Genomic DNA, 18,952 nt, shown 5'->3' on the forward strand with positions numbered 1-18,952 from the left:
GGGTTTAAAAGCCCGGACACGCGTGTTGTGTGTGAAGGGGAGACCGCCATGGGGACGCAGGTTTCCTAAGACGCGGCGGATGTTTACCAGAAAAAAAGAAATGGGTGAAAGGCGGCAGAGTGAAGATGAATTTATCTGTCTGTCAGTTTGTCGGCCGATCTCTCTCTCTCTCTCTCTCTCTCTCTCTCTCTCTCTCTCTCTCTCTCTCTCTCTCGTGTGAATGGCTGCCTGACGTTAGTGTTTCGAAATTAAGTTTGGGTTCTATCATCCGCATCAGGGATCATTTTTGTGTTCAGGTTTTATGAAGTTAAGTGTGTGTAATGCGCTGATGAATCTGTCCATGATGCTCTGTTCCTAATGCTGCTTGGAATAGGCGAGCAAAACAAAGATATTGGTGCAGTGTGTGTGTGTGTGTGTGTGTGTGTGTGCAGTAGAACGGTAAACGAAATGAGAGGTTGCCCAGATTCAGGGTTTTTGTAATAATTCAAGCGGTTCTTATCTTGTTATTGTTACCTCGTTATTGTTTCACTGTTTTTTTTTTTTTTTTTTGTCACTAGTGGTTTTAAGACATGTAAGCTTTTTTTTTTTTTTTTTCTTTTAAACTTTGCCCACAACTTATTTTTTTTTTACTTTAACCTTACATTTTAACATTAGATTTATGCAGTCTTTATTATTTATCATTACTATTATTATTATTATTATTATTATTCGGCGCCATATTATGATGTGGCGCCAAGCAAGAAAATTTGTAATCGCAGCATCATCACCTTTTATCTCTGTATTTCCGAGTGGCGAGGTTACGAAATGAGGCCGAGTGAACCTGAGAATGAGGCTTCGGATGGCTCACGCATTACACTCTTCCCTCCGCCGCCAGTCACCACCAGGCCGTGCGTCCGTGCAGGGAGGCGTTGCGTGTGTGGTAAGTGGCGTTATACTCAGCTTTATTCTTCTTATCAATATAACTTCCTTGATTTATTGTGATTTTCGGTCATCAGGAATATTTTTGTCGTTTTACCCTCCAGTTTGCTTAGGTTGTAGATATTTTTGCTTTCTCTCATTGTGTTCCTCTCTAATGTTTTGTTGGTGTTGCATATCCGTCGGCCATTATTCATTCTGTTTGTGTTTTGCTTAAGTCGTCCTGAAATTGAGTTAAAAGCGATTAGTGAGGAGGAGAGGAGAGGAGAGGAGTAGGAGGAGGAGGAGGAGGAGGTTTGAATTGCATGAGGGAGGATGTTTTCCTTTCTTCCAACTTCAATTCTCGATCGCATTATTCATGGTTAAGAATTCACAGTTTTAGCGAGTTTTCTGCTGCATGAAAACTCGCCGGCGTGTTTGGTGAGCATCCCGTCAAGTGTGTGTTTGATCTCCCTCCCCCGCAGATCCTCCAGCGGCGGCCCGGCAAACAGGGGAGCGAGGGAACGACTGGGAAAGGTGCTGAAGTATGGTGATGCTTGTTCGGTTGTTCTATGTATGTGTGTTCTCTCGTGTCATTGTAAGAGGAACGAGCAGTGTTGTATAGAGGCAAAGAGGCAAGGTCCAGGCTGCTGTGGCAGAGAGGGTGATGGGGGTGGAGGTGGCGGCGTGTAAGAGAGCTTGAGGGAACGAGCTGTGTTGTATAGAGGCAAGGAGACAAGGTCCAGGCTGTTGTGGCAGAGAGGGTGGTGGGGGTGGAGGTGGCGGCGTGGGAGTCGTTGTGTACTCTGAAAGGTTGCCGTGAAAGCTAATTAAAGAGAAAAATGGTAGTGGAAAAACTGTTGAAATAATTTTTGTTAATTAATCAAGGATCCAGGCAGTTTAATTGCTCTCTCTTTCTCTCTCTCTCTCTCTCTCTCTCTCTCTCTCTCTCTCTCTCTCTCGAGAGAGAGAGAGAGAGAGAGAGAGAGAGAGAGAGAGAGAGAGAGAGAGAAATTTACATTATCTATTATCTATCTATCTATCTATATACATATATATATATATATATATATATATATATATATATATATATATATATATATATATATATATATATATATATATATATATATATATATATATATATATATATATATATATATATATATATATATTATATATATAAAACGTAAACCCGTATGTTTACCTTATTTGGTAATGAATTAACAGATTCATTCGAGTGTCTAAACATGGATTAACGTCAATTAATTTTCAATTAAGTGATTATAATCAAATAGACTGACTTTCCCTTGTTCCATTGTTTTTATCGCAGCCTTGCTTTAGGGACTATTTAAAATCAATGCGGGAAAATCTGAACCCATTTACCAACACATGACGGCGCAGCGCGGCGGTGCTTCCCACCATTTTGGTAAAGTGGTCCCCGTGACCCGCCAGGCGGCATCGGTGAGTGGCTCCCTCACCCATGGCTAGTGAATCGCTCACCTCAAGTCGTTTCCCCTTTTTTTTTTTTTTTTTTTTTTTTTGCTAAGCCAAAACATTAATCGAATAACGTGAAGATCTGAATACCATGACCTTGAAACCTTTGACTTGTCCAAAAATACTAACTGGTCACTCGATCCTCTTTAATCTAGCATTAGTGTACATTTTTTATGTATTCTAGCGACAATATTTAGCGTCATGCACGAGCAGGGTCTTTCACATCCAGCATGCACGCGTTCCCGTGGTGGTGGTGGTGGTGGTGAACGTGCACCGAAGAGCCAAGAGGCGGCCGTCTTGGCGCTGCCGGGAAGGGCAGTCACACAATGCGTGTCCCCGCAGTCTTATTTCGTCTCTCAGGATCACAACTTGGTGCTGCGTGACCCATAAAGGTAATCCCGGGATTCTGCGCCCTTGCAGGGCTAGGACTCCAGTCTGTGAAGATCTTGAACCACAAGGACAATAAATGCAACGAGATAAAACTAAAACTGAGGAAGTCAGCAAGAAACCTAAAGTTGCCTTTGAACTGTGGAACTTTTTTCTCCTTTTCTTCGTTTTTTTTTTTTTCCTGAACTGTTTATATATAATGGTAAGACGCATACCTCAAGCGGTGTTGAATTTCTCGCGGTCGTCATTTTGTAATCACGAAAAGTCGTCGTCCTCCTCCTCCTCCTCCTCCACTATTTTTACTTTCCTCTCATCTTGTTCTCTCCATCTTTCTCCCTTCTCTTCCTGTCCCCTTTCCCTCTCCCTTCCCCTCTCCTCTAATCCCAATCCCACTCCTTGACCCCACTCAACCTCAATCCTCCCTCTCACTAACCTCAAGTCTCTATCTGATCACAATCTCCCTCTCGCTGACCTAAATCCTTTTCTCCCTAACTTCAATCCACCTCTCCCTAACTTCAATCCACCTCTCCCTTACCCCACTCCCTCTCCAGTCAGTTGCTCCATCATTACAAAATCAAATATGAGAGAAAACACCTCACTTTTTAGGGCGTCCTTGCTGCTGCTGTTTGTTGTTGTTGTTGTTGTTGTTGTTGTTGTTGTTGATGATGATGATGGTGGTCGCTTCACCTCACACTCGCTTCATTCACAACTACTCCACTCGCTTCACTCGCTTCACCTCACATTCCCTTCACTCGCTTCACTCACTCCTCTTGTTTCACTCACTTCAACTACTCCACTCGCTTCACTTGCTTCACCTCGCATTCCCTTCAGTCACTTCACCTCACACTTGCTTCAACTCACTCACTTCACTCGCTTCACCTCACACACGTCATGATCGATTTGAGTATTTTTCGGTAACATTAAGCGCCCTACTCGTATTCCGTACACTGAAAATTCCACTGAACCTAACAACAACAACTAATAGTAATAATTCAATTATAAAAACAACTACTACTACTACAGCAACAGCAACAACAGCTACTACTACTACTACTATTTATATACTATCACCATCACCACTACCACCATCTTCTTTTCATCTATTTTCTTTGTCTATCCAAAGTCTTTCTACTAGCCATTACATACTACACGTTTTTAGGCTACCATATCGCAGAAAAAGACAAATAAAAAAAAAGGGAAAAGGAAGAAAGAAAAAGCAAAACTGCACCTTTGGAAATGGATGCTTGAGAAAAAAAAGGAAGAAAAGAAAAAAATATTACGTGTTTTGATTGTCAGTTCTGTTATTCCTTTGTAAAGATGCAGAGAGAGAGAGAGAGAGAGAGGGAGAGAGAAGGGGGGGGACTAATCAAATAAGTGTTACAGAGCCACCCGTCTGGTTTACTAAGATGTGTATCACGAGCTGAGGGTGTATTGATTCTCTCCACCTTGGCTCATTGACACTGATGATAGCAAGGTGTAGATGTGGAGGAGGAGGAGGAGGAGGAGGAGGAATAGTAAGAAAAAGAAGAGCAAGAACAAGAAGAACAAGAAGAACAAGATGAGGGAGAAGAAAAGGGATTAGAAGAAAAAAGACAGTTGATGATGAGGATGATTGAAAAGTACAACAACAATATGATGATAATTAAGAAACTAAAGAGACATAATTCAAACTATAAGATTTTTTTCCTCTAGCTGAACTGAAACTAAGACAATGAGAAAATGAAGGGCAGATATTTTCATTTAAACATAAAAACTAGAACCGAAATAATAAAGAAAACGTATTTCAACACTCTTTTGGGGGTTGTCACCTTCAGGAGGCATTCTCTATGTAGCCTTCTTGGTGCTGTTGGCCACAGTTCCTCTTACAGTAAATGAATAAATAAAAATGAAGTAAAACAAAACAATACTTTTTTTTATAAATCTTTCACACATAGCAACGTAGCAATAAACATTTCTATGAAAAATAAGGATATGCATAACTGACATGAAAAATTTGCTTGTATCTGTAAGTCTTATTTATCATTCTCTCTCTCTCTCTCTCTCTCTCTCTCTCTCTCTCTCTCTCTCTCTCTCTCTCTCTCTCTATATATATATATATATATATATATATATATATATATATATATATATATATATATATATATATATATAAACCTAAATTCTGCTGTATTTGGAAAGTGGCAGTTTTGCATAATATTTGGAATAATTACATATGTACGATAATTTTACCAGAAGTACAATAATTTCAACCTGTGTAGTAAGATAATAATAAATAGCCAGAACAATCTGGCAACGCTGCGCTGCTGCCTGACAAATTAACCAGGCAGTGTGTCGCGTCTATGGGTGGTGTTGGTAGGCGTCTGTTTCAACTTCCAGCCTGACAGAATTTTTTTTTTTTTTTTTTTTTTTTTTTTTTGTGTGTGTGTGTAACCACGTCTACACAGTGGCTGCCAAGGCTTACCCATGAGTTAAACCTTCTTTAGTTGGTAATGAAGAAGGCGTGGGCTCTAGCAGTGGACACCCGAAGGCAGCAGTGGGTGAAAACAAGCAAAATAAAGAAAAGTTTGGCTATGAGAAGGTGCTAGACAGCCAGCCATAGTGACAAGGAGGCAGGAACATCACCATCACCACCACAGGGAAGGTAAGGTCAGCAAGTGTTAGAATAAATTTAAGTAACTTAACGTAACTTTTTAATGAATAACTGAACAATCCACGGTTTTAACTCATTTTAACGCATCTCACCTAACCTCCAGCACAATATATCCCTGTGTTAGCCTCGTCTCGTTGCTAAAAAAAAGTAAAATTTAACATAATGAAAATGTAAATAATCTGGGTCGTCTCTATTTATCAGCCATTATCTATCTTATCTGTGAGTGTTTTAAACCAATACTGTCGCAGAACAGAGCCGCATGACCAAGGTTTAATATCCGTTCATTAGATATACCTGCCATTACTTAGTTTAAGTTTGGCGAGGGTTTAAATGAGTGAGAAGGGTTGGTTGGTCGTCCCCTCCACTGGCCCCCCCAACCGCCATCTTGGATAAGGCTCCCCAGTCCCCTCCGGTTCCAATATTATTATTTTTTTATTTCCTAAGTATTTTATTTCGGCTTGTAGCTAAGATTTTATGGTTTCTAAAAATATTTCGTTGTTTTTTAAGTTATTTAAGCGTGTGTGTTGCGTGAAAAGTGGTGATTTTGGCGTTGTTTTTGCGTAAATAAGAGGGCCGTTTTCGGCGTATTTTTTACGGTCCCAAAACTAAATGTTTTATTTCAGCCTGTACTAGGTTCTTATTGGTTTTAAAAAATAGTTGGTGTTTTTTTAAGTGTGTTGCCGTCCCGCTCAGTGAAATGCGTGCACCGTACACTTGTTTTTATTCGTGTTCAACTTCCAATAACATTGATTTTTTTTTTCGGCAGATTTTTTATTTGTGCTTGTAGCTCACTTTAAATTATTTTAGAAAATAGTTCAGATTTTTTAAAGTGTTTTTCGTTATGTTTAAGCCAGAATGGGTGGATATTTGAACGATTTTAAATGGGGTGAAGGTTCCAACAGTTTCCAGATACTTCTTTTTAAATATCTTTAATACTGCTGCGTTTTGAAATGTGTTGTTATTTTTGGCATTAGTTAAAATGTGTGGCAAGTCTGAATTTATAAAGCATTCCTGTCTAGCTGCGTTTTTTAGAGGGGCCATTTTCAAAATGAAATACGTACGTACGTAAATAACGGACGCTGTGACGTCATCAACCCCCCAGCCACAAGCCCTCCTAGCCGTGACGTCATCAGAGTGGTACCTTCCCTAACTCCCTTCCAGTCCCTCCCGGTAAATATTCATTTTTTTTTTTTTTTTCAAGGTATTTCAAGGTGTGTGTGTGTGTGTGTGTGTGTGTGTGTGTGTGTGTGTGTGTGTGTGTGTGTGTGTGTTGCCTTATTTTTCGTTGTACAGATGGTGATGCAGTGTGTGTTGCTTTGTCTTTCGTTGTACAGATTGTTATGCAGTGTGTGTGTGTGTGTGTGTGTGTGTGCGTGTGTGTGTGTTGCCTTATCTTTCGTTGTACAGAAAGTGATGCAGTGTGTGTGTGTGTGTGTGTGTGTGTGTGTGTGTGTGTGTGTTGCCTTGTCTTACGTTGTACAGATGCTTATGCAGTGTGTGTGTGTGTGTGTGTGTGTTGCCTTGTCTTTCGTTGTACAGATGCTTATGCAGCGTGTGTGTGTGTGTGTGTGTGTGTGTTGCCTTGTCTTTCGTTGTACATATGCTTATGCAGTGTGTGTGTGTGTGTGTGTTGCCTTGTCTCTCGTTGTACATATGTTTATGCAGTGTGTGTGTGTGTATTATCTTTCGTTGTACATATGCTTATGCAGAGTGTGTGTGTGTGTGTGTGTGTTGCCTTGTCTTTTGTTATACATATGCTTATGCAGTGTGTGTGTGTGTGTGTGTGTGTGTGTGTGTGTGTGTGTGTGTGTGTTGCCTTGTCTTTTGTTGTACATATGCTTATGCAGTGTGTGTGTGTGTGTGTGTGTGTGTGTGTGTGTGTGTGTGTGTGTGTGTGTGTGTGTTGCCTTATCTTTCGTTGTACAGATGGTGATGCAGTGTGTGTGTGTGTGTGTGTGAGTTGCCCTTTCTTTCATTACACACATGGTGATGGAGTGTGTGTGTTTGTGTGTGTTGCTCTGTCTTTTAGTGTACAGATGGTGATAAAATATAAATTAAACATAAGCACATAACAAACAATAAAAAAAAAAAAAAAAACATTAAATCAACTCAGTCTACCTGCCTCACCCCACACCCCAGCCTACTCCAGGATGAGTAGTAGTAGTGGTAGTAGTTGTTGTTGTTGTTGTTGTGTTTATAAAATTTTTGTTTCCTTAGAGAGAGAGAGAGAGAGAGAGAGAGAGATGCAAATTTTTTCTTTAATTTTCAGTTTTCTTGTTTTAAATTCACTCAAATATTCTTAAAACATTATAGTCATTAATTAAAAGTAAATAAAACACCTAATTAATTTATTCTTTCATTTCATTCTCTTTTTCTTCCTTTTCTTCATCTTTCTTTCTTTATTTTGCTCTGTTAAATCATCCCTAACCTAACCTCACCTAACCTTTACCTAACTTAACCTAACCCAACCTAATCTTGCAGTGAGAGATGGGGAGGAGGATTTAAGAGGACATGTTTGCAGTGCGCTGTCAGCCCTCACCTGCGCCGCCTCCCCCAGTGAGCGGGTGTAGGCCTGGGAATAGAACATATGCAGACGTCTTGGCAGTGCTGTGTATGTCTGTTTGTCGATGGTCAAGAAGGAACGTAGCAAAAGTTTAAGGTCTGTTTGGGTGTTTTGGGGTCTTTGGAAGGGTGTGGCAGTATTTGGGAGGTTGTGGTATTGTTTCAGGGGGTGTAGCAGTGTTTGTGAGGGTGTGGCAGTGTTTGGGAGGGTGTGGCAGTGTTTGGGAGAGTGTGACAGTGTTTGGGAAGGTGTGGCAATTTTGGAGGGTGTGGCAGTGTTTGGGAGGGTGTAGCAGTGTTTGGGAGGGTGTAGCAGTGTTTGAGAAGATGTAGCAATGTTTGAGAAGATGTAGCAATGTTTGGGAGGCTGTGGCAGTGTTTGGGAGGGTGTGGCAGTGTTTGTGAGGGTGTACCTCTTACAACAACCTTTTTTTTTATTTCTTCACTCTCCATTTTTTTCTCATTTTTTCACTGTATGTTATTTTTTCCACCATTTTTTGTTAAAATTTGTTGTATTTCTCTCTCTCTCTCTCTCTCTCTCTCTCTCTCTCTCTCTCTCTCTCTCTCTCTCTCTCTCTCTCTCTCTCTCTCTCTCTCTCTCTCTCTCTTTCTCTCTTTCTTGTCATGCTGAAATGAGAGAGGTGAGGTCAAGGCGAGTAGATGAGGGAGTGGAGAGGATGGTAGGGGACGAGATGAGGGGATTAGGTGAAGTAAATGTAGATGAATTGTATAAATATTTCGTAGATAAAGTTCATACAGGTCAGTTAGCAAATATCCCGTATAGAACAATAAGATCACAAAAAAATTACCCTAAATGGATGACTGCTAGGTTAAAACATTACATAGGGCATAAGAGAAGTATATATAAGAGATTAAGGGCAGGTGAAGAAGTTTTAAGGACACAATATAATGAATTAGTTAGAACAGTCAGGAAGTTAACGAGGAAAGCTAAGGACAATTATGAATTAAAGGTAGTCAGCCAGGCGAAGACGGACCCCAAGGGATTTTATCAGGTATACAGGACGAAGAATAAGGATACTGTAGGTCCATTAAAGGCAGCAGATGGGGAGCTGGTTAGTTCTGGGGAGGAGATAAGTAAACTTCTGAATGATTATTTTTTAACTGTCTTCACCCAGGAAAACATGCAGGATATGCCAGACAGTGAACAGGTTTTTAGAGCAGATGAGAATGAGAAGCTGACAGATATTTCCATAACTAGGGAGATAGTGGAACAGGAGATAGATAAGCTAAAAAAGTTCAAGTCACCAGGACCTGATGAAATATATCCCAGAGTACTTAAGGAATGTAAAGAGATTATTAGTGAGCCGTTAGTTTCTGTCTTTAGGAAATCACTGGAGTCGGGTGAGGTACCAGTAATGTAGTACCCATCTTTAAGAAAGGAGATAAAACTTTAGCATCTAATTATAGACCTGTCAGCTTAACTTCAGTTGTAGGTAAAATGTTAGAGTCAATAATAGCGAGGAACATTAGGGAACATTTAGACAAACATAACTTGATAAATCAGTCACAGCATGGCTTCACGAAGGGGAAGTCTTGCCTGACAAACTTGTTAAGTTTTTACAGTAAGGTGTACGAGGCAGTAGATAATGGTGATAGTTATGATATCTTATATCTGGACTTTAGTAAAGCATTTGACAAGGTACCCCATCAAACGCTCCTGAGAAAGGTTAGGGCACACGGGATAGATGGGAAGGTGTTAGGCTGGATAAGGTCATGGCTCAGTGACAGGCGGCAAAGAGTTGTAATAAACGGCTCGAAATCCGAGTGGGGTCATGTAATTAGTGGGGTGCCACAGGGATCAGTATTAGGGCCATTGTTATTTCTAATATATATCAATGACTTGGATAGTGGAATTAGTAGTGATGTTAGTAAATTTGCGGATGACACAAAGATAGGTAGATTAATTAGGTCAGAATCGGATGCCATCGCCTTGCAGGCAGACTTAGATAGGATGAATGAATGGACGGATAGATGGCAAATGCAATTTAATATCAATAAATGCAAAGTGCTTAGCATAGGTAGAGGAAACCCACACAATAGGTACACATTAAACAACCAAACTCTGGTAGGTACAGGGTACGAGAAAGATTTAGGAGTTATAGTTAGCTCTGAACTCTGTCTAGGGAAACAATGCATAGAAGCCAGAAACAAGGCAAATAGGGTACTAGGATTCATTTTTAGGAGTGTTAAAAGTAGAAAGCCGGAAGTAATATTAAAGTTATACTTGGCGCTGGTCAGACCTCATCTAGACTATGCTGTGCAGTTCTGGTCCCCACATTACAGGAAAGATATAGGTCTATTAGAATCAGTACAGAGGAGAATGACTAAAAGGATACAGGGGATGAGGAGTATTCCTTACGAGGCGAGGTTGAAGCTGTTAAATTTACATTCTCCAGAGAGACGTAGGTTAAGAGGGAACCTGATAGAAGTCTTTAAGTGGTATAAGGGTTATAACAAGGGAGATGTGAGCAAAATTCTTAGGATCAGCAACCAGGGTAGAACAAGAAATAACGGGTTCAAGCTTAAAATATTTAGGTTTAGGAAGGATAGGAAAAAATTGGTTCTCAAATAGAGTGGTAGATGAGTGGAATGGACTCGGTAATCATGTAGTTAGTGCTAGGACACTAGAGAGCTTTAAGAGAAGATTAGACAAGTTTATGGATGGGGATAACAGATGGAAATAGGTAGGTGTGTTTCATAAAGGGACTGCCACGTGTAAGCCTGGTCGCTTCTTGCAGCTTCCCTTATTTCTTATGTTCTTATGTTCTCTCAGTATGGTATGTAATCAATAAAACTCATAATTACAAATAATTCTTTTTATTACTGTCAAACATTATCAAGATTACAATTATTATCACTAATATTATTATTATTACTGTTATTATTATTAGTAGTAGTAGTATTATTTTTAGTTATTATTATCAAAGGTTGTAAAGACTGTCAGACACAGACAGACAGACAGACACAGACATACAGACAGACAAAAGATATATATATATATATATATATATATATATATATATATATATATATATATATATATATATATATATATATATATATATATATATATATATATATATATATATAGATAGATAGATAGATAGATATAGATATAAAAGCAAAGGAAATATTTATAGAAACTATAAAATAGTAATAAATGGCAGCTTTTGCTCTGTCTTTTAATATTTGAAATTAAGTCATGAGTGGGTTAGGGTACTGTTAGTCTGCCATGGCTTCTTATCACGCTAAATACTACAACTATACTATTTAGATTGGATTTTACTTCTACTACTACTACTACTACTACTACTACTACTACTCAGCCTTTATTGTTATTCTAGTGATAGTTTGACAATGGTTCTGCATCATACTACTGGTACTACTACTACTACAGCTATGTATTACTATTTTAAAGTGGATTTTACTATACTACTACTATTACTCACCCTTATTTCATATTCTTCCTCTCTCTCAGGGATATTCACACATATACTCAATAATCCACTATTTTATTTATTTCACCTATTTCATTAACCTATCACATCTTCCCCTGCTGTTCCACCAATTGCAGTGTTTTCCCTCTTCATGTGTTCAGATCTTTCATTTTGATTTCCACTGCATTTAATTCCAGTATGGGTCAGGGGATTATTTAGACACCAATTAGAGTGGAACAGAGTATTAGTAACAGGTACAAGATTTATACAGAAGTGGCCTGGTATATACTCATTCATCAGCACACCATTGCAGCCAATAGGAGGACTGAGAGAGATTAGACAAAGACAAGGTGAAATAAGGAAACATGGATGAGAATGAAAAAGAGAGAGAGAGAGAAATAAATAAATAAATATATAAAAGAAAAAACTAAAAAAATATGACTGATTGATAAACAGATGGAAGAGAGACAGATTAACTTAAAACATACTTCTCATCCTCTCACTGTCCCTGCCACAACAGTAACAGGTCAGAAATAGGGCAGCTGAATGGATTAAGCTTATCAAGACCACAGTATATACACAGACAGTACATATACATGGTTTCAAAAGGAAGAGAGGGGATAAATATACATGAATGGTAATGGTAAGCAGTAAGTTTGAAGTTTTCTTGAATTATTTTAGTATAAATGAACTGATTTTTCTTTGGCTGTCATAATTCTTGTGTTGTTTCAAGGGGGAAGTATCAAGGAGGAAGTATCACTGAGCCAGGTGATCCTTAGGTTTAATTTAAGTCAAGTTGTGATGTTATGAGGAGATAGGTAACTGAAAGCATGGTTCTCTCTCTCTTTTGCTTGCTTTTACTGTCTTTACTTGTGTTCTTTTGCATTTTTAAATATTATAAGAGAGAAAGGGAGTAAAAAAAAAGAAAAATATCACTTTTTTTATTTCTACATTTCTTTTCATTTCCCAAGTTGATGACCAGGAAGAGAAAAAAACTTATCTTTTCTCATCCTTTCATACATTCCCCTTCATTTCCTAAGGTGACAACCAGAAACAAGAGAAAAAATTAAAAACACACACAAAACTACCCATGCTGTCACCCCGCCACTCTGCCCCTCTGAACACCCACCAAGAGAGACACAGGTAATCATCAAGGCAGGGAAATCTCTTAAGTGCCAGTCCCGCCCCTCCCCTGTGTGGTGTTTGTGACGTTCATCTCATTCTTGACCCTCATCAGCTCATTCACCACCTTCGCCAGGGACTCTGGGTTGGCGCCGTTGTCACACAGACGCACACACAGAGCCAGGGTCGTCTCGTCCAGTCCTGCGTTGAGTAAAAGTTCATAGGGACATTTAATAATAGTAGTAATATTAATACTAGTGGTAATAATAATATGATAATTTAATAATGCCAATATTAAAAAGAAATATATATAAAAGAAAAGATAACAACCTCATTTTCTCACACCCGTTCCCAACACTAATCCCACTGAACGCTCACCATTCCCACCCACCCATCACCACCACCACCACCACCCAGCCACTCACTTGTGTTAAGAAGCTTCGACATCTCCATCAATATCTGAAACGTCTCTTTTGCCGTCACTACAGAGCTGTCTGGTGTCGACATCTTGGGCTCCGATACTCTTTAGCTCCTCCTTGTGTGTTCTGATCCTCTTTGGCTCCCCCTTGTGGGTTCTGATCCTCCTTTTCTTCCTAGTTGATTCCTCTGCTGGTATAGAAATGTTCATCAAGGTTTTTATATTGTTCTGATGATGTTTTGGGGGTTTTAGGGAATTTTTTTTTGGTTTTTAGGGATGTTTTCTGGATTTACAGTGAAGTTCTGGGGCTTATAGGGAAATTTTATGGTGTCTTTATGGATTTTTGAGTTCCTAGGGATTTTTTGGGGAGTTTCTAGGGATGTTTTGGTGTTATACAGATGTTTTTCAAGATTTTAGGGATGTTTTTTTGTAGTTTATGAGAAGGAATTAAATTTATGTGACTAAAATAGATATATACATAAAAAAAAAACTCAAACTAACCTACAAAAACAATGACAACCAAAACAACAACAACAACAGCAACTACAACAACAACAGCATCTAACCAAACTAACCTTAAGGAGAGAGAGAGAGAGAGAGAGAGAGAGAGAGAGAGAGAGAGAGAGAGAGAGAGAGAGAGAGAGAGACTAACGTAGAAATAATATACTGAAAAAAAAAAAATTTAAAAAACAAAAATCTTAAAAATAAACATAAATAAATAAATAAATAAATAAATAAACAAAAATAAACATAAAAGATAACATAAAAGATAACAGGTATAATAAGAAGCTAATGAGGCCAGGTAGGTGACAACAAAGGGTTCACAAACAGGCCTCACCTGTCCTTCGGCCTCACCAGTCCTTCACCTGTTGTTACTTCTTCTCACTCAGCATGGATAATATAGAACCAGAAGGCAAGGAAAGCAATAACAAAAGCCATAATAATTTGATAGGGTGTATAATCCATGTTTCTTTGTTATCTTTCTTTCTCTTATTCCCTTTCTTTTATTCCCTCTTTTTTACTTCCACTCTCTAGTTCTTTTTTTATCTCCTTTTCTCTGTTTTTCTATCTTATTTCTATTTTTTCTTCCTTATTTCTACTTTGTTTTCTTATCTTTTTTCCTCTTATTCCCTTTCTTTTATTCTTTCTTCCTTACTTCCACTCTTTACATTTTCATTTATCTCCTTTGTTTTTTTCCCTTTTCCCTTTCTTTTATTTTCACTTCCTCACTTCTATTTTATTTTTAACCTTTTGCTTTCTTAACTTTCTTCTTTCTTATTCCCTTAATTTCTATTTTTTCTTCTTGACTTTTACTTTCTATTTATTCCTTATACTCCTTATTTCTGTTTCTTTCTTATTCTTTATTATCAAAACTCTCTATTGCTCATTTCTTCTTGTATGTGTTTTCTGTCTCTTTCCTTCTCTTACTGTTTTCTTTCCTTTCTTTCACTTCCACTCTTTATTGCTCTCTATTCTCAATGTCTCTTACTTTATCATTCTCCCTTCTCTACTCTCAGTCTCTTTGTTGCTTTCTTTCTCTCTTTTTTTTATATTTGTCTCTCTTCCTCACACCTTGTCTCTGTCTGTCTGTCTGTCTGTCTGTCTCTATTTTTAACTTTTTTCCTGTTCTCTCTATTGTCTCCTTTCTTCTCCCCTGAAAGAGAATGAAAGAGAGAAAGTTAAGAAATAAGGAAAAGGAGGAAAAAATTAATTAAGGTTGTTTGGTTTGATTTGTATCTTATTCTTTCACATGTATCATTATTATTACCATTAGCATTCACTATCATCAACATTTCTACTGCTAAATTCTTACTATCAACATTAATACCATTTCTACTTAATATTACCATTGGATATACTGTCACCATTACTTTTAACACTATTTCTCACTATAACTTGTATCTATCACTATTACCATTACTTGTATTCATATCCATCCCCATCACCACCACCATCACCATTCCTACTTGGCATCACCTCCTGTCACCATTATCACTGCATATCACCATCACAGTAACCACCATTATCACCATTACCTATATATATTACGTATTGTGTATCATCATTACCAGCATTCATTACCAGCATCATTACCACTACCATCACCACCATCATCACAATTATGTTATTAAGCATCACCATTCTCTCTCTTTCTCTCTCTCTTTCTACTTGCCTGGCTCTCACAATCACCTACTGTCACAATCTCAAAGAAAACTTGAAATATCCTTGTTTTTCTTGTGTTTTCGAGTCTTCTCCCCAGCTGACTGTTGGAAATTCCGGCTACTCTACAATCTCGGCTGTTATTGATATATCGTCCGAGTTGGCCACCCCTCTTCCCGCTGCTGTAAAAATTATCTATGCCTAGTAAATGGAGTCATTATTAAAAGGATTGGAATTTGGTATCACTTAGATAAGTATGTAAGAGAAAGAGATGATTTCGGCTCAAAGCGAAAAATCATGAAATAGTCATAAACTTAATATTTCTTTACTTATTAATAGCATTCGTAATTTTTGATAGCTAAAAAAGAAAATTTCTAAGTTTAAAGGGGAGATTTAATATATAGAGAAAAACAGTACTCAATGCAAGATGGTTTTACAAACATTGTTGATGTTTGCATTGCGTGAGAGCCGCCGTCGTAAAGTGGTACCGCGCGCGTTTTGAGACTAAGTGGTCATCAGGCGCACGGGTTCGAATCCTGGCTAGTCTGAGGGTAGGAAGGGCATCCATTTGGGGTAATGGTTCCCAAATGCCAAAGCCAAAAGTCCTTCATCAGAAGGCACCGTCTCAGCCCTGACAGACTAGGGAAAACTAGACGAAAAAAAAAATGTTTGCATTGCGTGCTGGGGCCGGGCGAGTGCCATGAATTCCAGCTCAAATAAAATATAATTACTGTCCCTGAGTATGTGTAAAGTGAGAGATGAATTATACCTTACAGGCTAGTGGAGAATTATGTAAGAAACATGTCTTGGATATGAGAAAAAGGGCAATTATAGAGGTTCCTTCAACGCCCTAATCACTTCAGGAATGTTTTATTATATTTTATTTATTGTACTGTTGGAGGCAACTTGAAGGGCACGGCGCAGTAGTGGAGTGGGAGGCAAGGACATTTAAAAACTAATGTACAGGACAGACGTACATTTCACCACCAGAGTACAGGACAGTTACCTTATGCCTCGGAAGTCCCCACAGAACACCCAAAGCTTGATATGGCTGTCATAACTAAAAGGAAAGAAACATAAGTGAATAAAAATACATAGCACCATTCAGCAACGACTTCCAGCACCACCCCACAACGTTCAGACCAACACCACCCACACCGCCACCACAACTACCTCCCTGCTGCCGTAACTCATTATTTCGCGCCTTGCTAAGAGTCATCTTCCCGAAGTGGTTTAGTAATTCTAGTTGCAAGGAAAGAAAAGGCAGGGAGATTATTAATGTTATTTTATCTTTATTTTCTTTGCAGGAGTGAATGAGGCGGGATGAGTCGCCCCTCTGATGGGTACTTTGGCCGAGGGTCACGCCGCATGGTCAGTGAGGTACGGCCAGCATTATGGTGACTCCTATGGCGGCGGCAGGTACGGCTAAGATGTTCATGTAAAAAAATCAAATAACCAGCAAAAGGAAGTAGAATAATTACATAAAAAACTCAATAAATATGATGAAAAGTAATGAGAGTTTGGGGAAAAATGAAGAAGCAAGGTTATCTGAGATATTTTTGGATAAGTGGCAGAAGTCACGAAGAGAGTTAGATCTAGAAAGATTGTGACGTTTTGTTGAAGGAGTTTTTGGCTAGTTGGAGGACAGACTTGGTATTCTGGGCAGAAATATAAAGCATGAGATTCAGGTACATTTTATGAGCCACCTCTTTATCATGTATAACACAAGAACCAAGGTTTGGAAGATTTGGGGTGAGAGAAAGAGTGAAGAAGATATGCCTCCATGACAGACATCCTGACCTCTGCTATGTGTTCAGCACTTGTACATGGAAGCAGTAGTCATTCTTACTAAGGAAAACTAGTTAACATCCCGAGCCCTGAAAACCTTGTTTAAGTAAAGAAAACTGCATGTACACACATTTTATTTATCAATTAACTAAATAGATAAGGAAAGGTGATTAACACTGCTAAGTTGTCTCTCATCTCCTGTTATTTAAATTTGTGGTTTGCAGGAATCCATGTAAAAGTGAAACCGTGGTTAACCAGGGATGACTATAGTGTAATATATATATATATATATATATATATATATATATATATATATATATATATATATATATATATATATATATATATATATATATATATATATATATATATACACACACACACTGTAAACCCGTGTTATACTGGATTGATTGGGGTGAAGCCACTGACATTGAAGGTGAAAATCCAATAAAAGCGGCGGTGAGTGGCTCAGGAACTCCAAAACCTCTAATAACATCGGCTCGTCCAAGACGGGTAGAAGAAGCAGGATTGTGCTACCAGCCATCCTACGGCTTCTATCCTTCTCTCTGTAACTTCATCTCAAGTTTCCTTTCTGACTGTTAGTTAGTTAGTTAGTTAGGCGCTTGGTGTATGACTCATTATGCCCCGTTGTGCTGCCCTTTTACCATGTTGGGATGAACCATGTCTTGCCAAACCACCACCCCTACATCCCCTGAATCAGCAGATGGGTAACAGTAGTGGTGGGTGAACCGCTCGACTTCAGGACAGAGGTGGAAGAGATGTGGAGAAGGAATGAAGATCCAGCCAGTGCTCATCCCCACATCACTGACTGCATTCAGGAGTTGGGCCACCTGAGGGAGCGTGCTGAGGAGTTCCATGCAAAGTTGATGGCTGAGATGGGAGAAATATGGAGGCCTGCAGTGCATGGCAGAAAGGAAGATTGTGTGTGAGGTTTTGTATTAATCCATATTGGGAAGGGAAAGGAAAATGATACAAACAACAACTTTATCTTTGTATTTGTTATTTCTTGCAAGATGTGTTGAATGCTATTTATTTATTCAATACCATTTTTCAGTTAGGGTTGGCAGATCCATAGGAGTATTACTTTGATGCTGTGCTCCCTCCAGAATTGTTCATGAATGTAGGGGTCTTGGCAGAAGAGCCTTCACCTCTGCTCATCTAAACATTTCCTCCTTATTTGCTGAAACTTCCTGACTACTTGCACCTTTTTCATACATATACTCCTTCACATTGATTTTTTCTACCTTCCAAACGGCCATTCTCTCCTGCTAGGATCATTGATATATATAGTTGGGAAGAGGTTGCGTGATATGCCATTTCAGGGTTTCAGTAGGGTTATGTATGTACTGTATGAAGCATTGATTCCCACCACATTATGTAAGAATGTAGAATACTTTTTACTTTCATACATTCTAGTTATTCTTGTATGATATGTGCTTGGGAAACAACACTCGTACGGTTAACTGAAGATAATAATTCATAGGCCTCGAATATATATAAATGCTCTTTTGCCCATCCATTTTTTATCTGCACTCATTTATCATCCATTCATTTGTCATCCTTGTAAATATATATATATATATATATATATATATATATATATATATATATATATATATATATATATATATATATATATATATATATATATATACATACACACACACACTACAGTTGTAATTAATGTGGCTTTAGAAATAATACATATGAAGTAAGTATTCATGTATGTATATCATCTAAAGGAGTTATAGATAGATTGATGGTATATAGATTATAGAAATATGATAATTTTAAAACTCGGTATGTTATCCTTGTGGGACTCCTGGCTTGGTATATAGATTATAGAAATATGATAATCTCAAAACTCAGTATGGTAGTCTTGTGGGACTCCTGGCTTGGTATAAGAGAGGGTTTAAAAGCCCAGCCATGCATGTTCTGTGTGAAGGGGAAGATCGCCATGGGGACACAGGTTTGCTAAGATGCGGCAGATGTTTA

At 38.4% G+C, this 18,952-nt stretch overlaps 1 protein-coding gene and 1 long non-coding RNA gene across 6 annotated transcripts; one reads left to right on the top strand and one right to left on the bottom strand.

The window, feature by feature from the left end:
• The first annotated feature begins 667 nt into the window (after window positions 1-667).
• On the top strand, window positions 668-17,913 carry LOC135112575 (uncharacterized). Of its 2 annotated transcripts, none has more exons than XR_010274472.1 (7): window positions 668-919; window positions 1,380-1,431; window positions 5,223-5,419; window positions 6,531-6,598; window positions 7,910-8,087; window positions 16,456-16,567; window positions 17,661-17,908. It is a non-coding gene; the product is annotated as an uncharacterized LOC135112575 (long non-coding RNA). The 2 variants fall into 2 exon arrangements; XR_010274471.1 differs by having other exon boundaries at window positions 672-919; window positions 17,776-17,913.
• On the bottom strand, window positions 12,376-15,316 carry LOC135112574 (mitotic-spindle organizing protein 1-like). Of its 4 annotated transcripts, none has more exons than XM_064027037.1 (4): window positions 15,162-15,308; window positions 13,827-14,642; window positions 12,996-13,176; window positions 12,376-12,771 (listed from the first exon to the last, which is right to left on the bottom strand). In XM_064027037.1, exons 3-4 carry the CDS (start codon window positions 13,075-13,077, stop codon window positions 12,617-12,619), a joined length of 237 nt encoding a protein of 78 aa, XP_063883107.1. In that variant the 5' UTR covers window positions 13,078-13,176; window positions 13,827-14,642; window positions 15,162-15,308; the 3' UTR covers window positions 12,376-12,616. The 4 variants fall into 4 exon arrangements, with proteins under 4 accessions (XP_063883107.1, XP_063883106.1, XP_063883105.1 ...); XM_064027036.1 differs by having other exon boundaries at window positions 12,996-13,179; XM_064027035.1 differs by lacking the exon at window positions 13,827-14,642 and having other exon boundaries at window positions 15,162-15,316.
• Window positions 17,914-18,952: the final 1,039 nt, after the last annotated feature.

This window comes from Scylla paramamosain, chromosome 24, assembly GCF_035594125.1.
Source record: "Scylla paramamosain isolate STU-SP2022 chromosome 24, ASM3559412v1, whole genome shotgun sequence".
NCBI lineage: Eukaryota > Metazoa > Arthropoda > Malacostraca > Decapoda > Portunidae > Scylla > Scylla paramamosain.

Coding starts and splice junctions, on each gene's coding strand:
- LOC135112574 (XM_064027035.1), bottom strand. CDS start 13,077: ATGTCGACACCAGACAGCTCTGTAGTGACGGCAAAAGAGACGTTTCAG. Junction 12,772..12,995: donor GTCGAAGCTTCTTAACACAA/GTGAGTGGCTGG, acceptor TACTCAACGCAG/GACTGGACGAGACGACCCTG.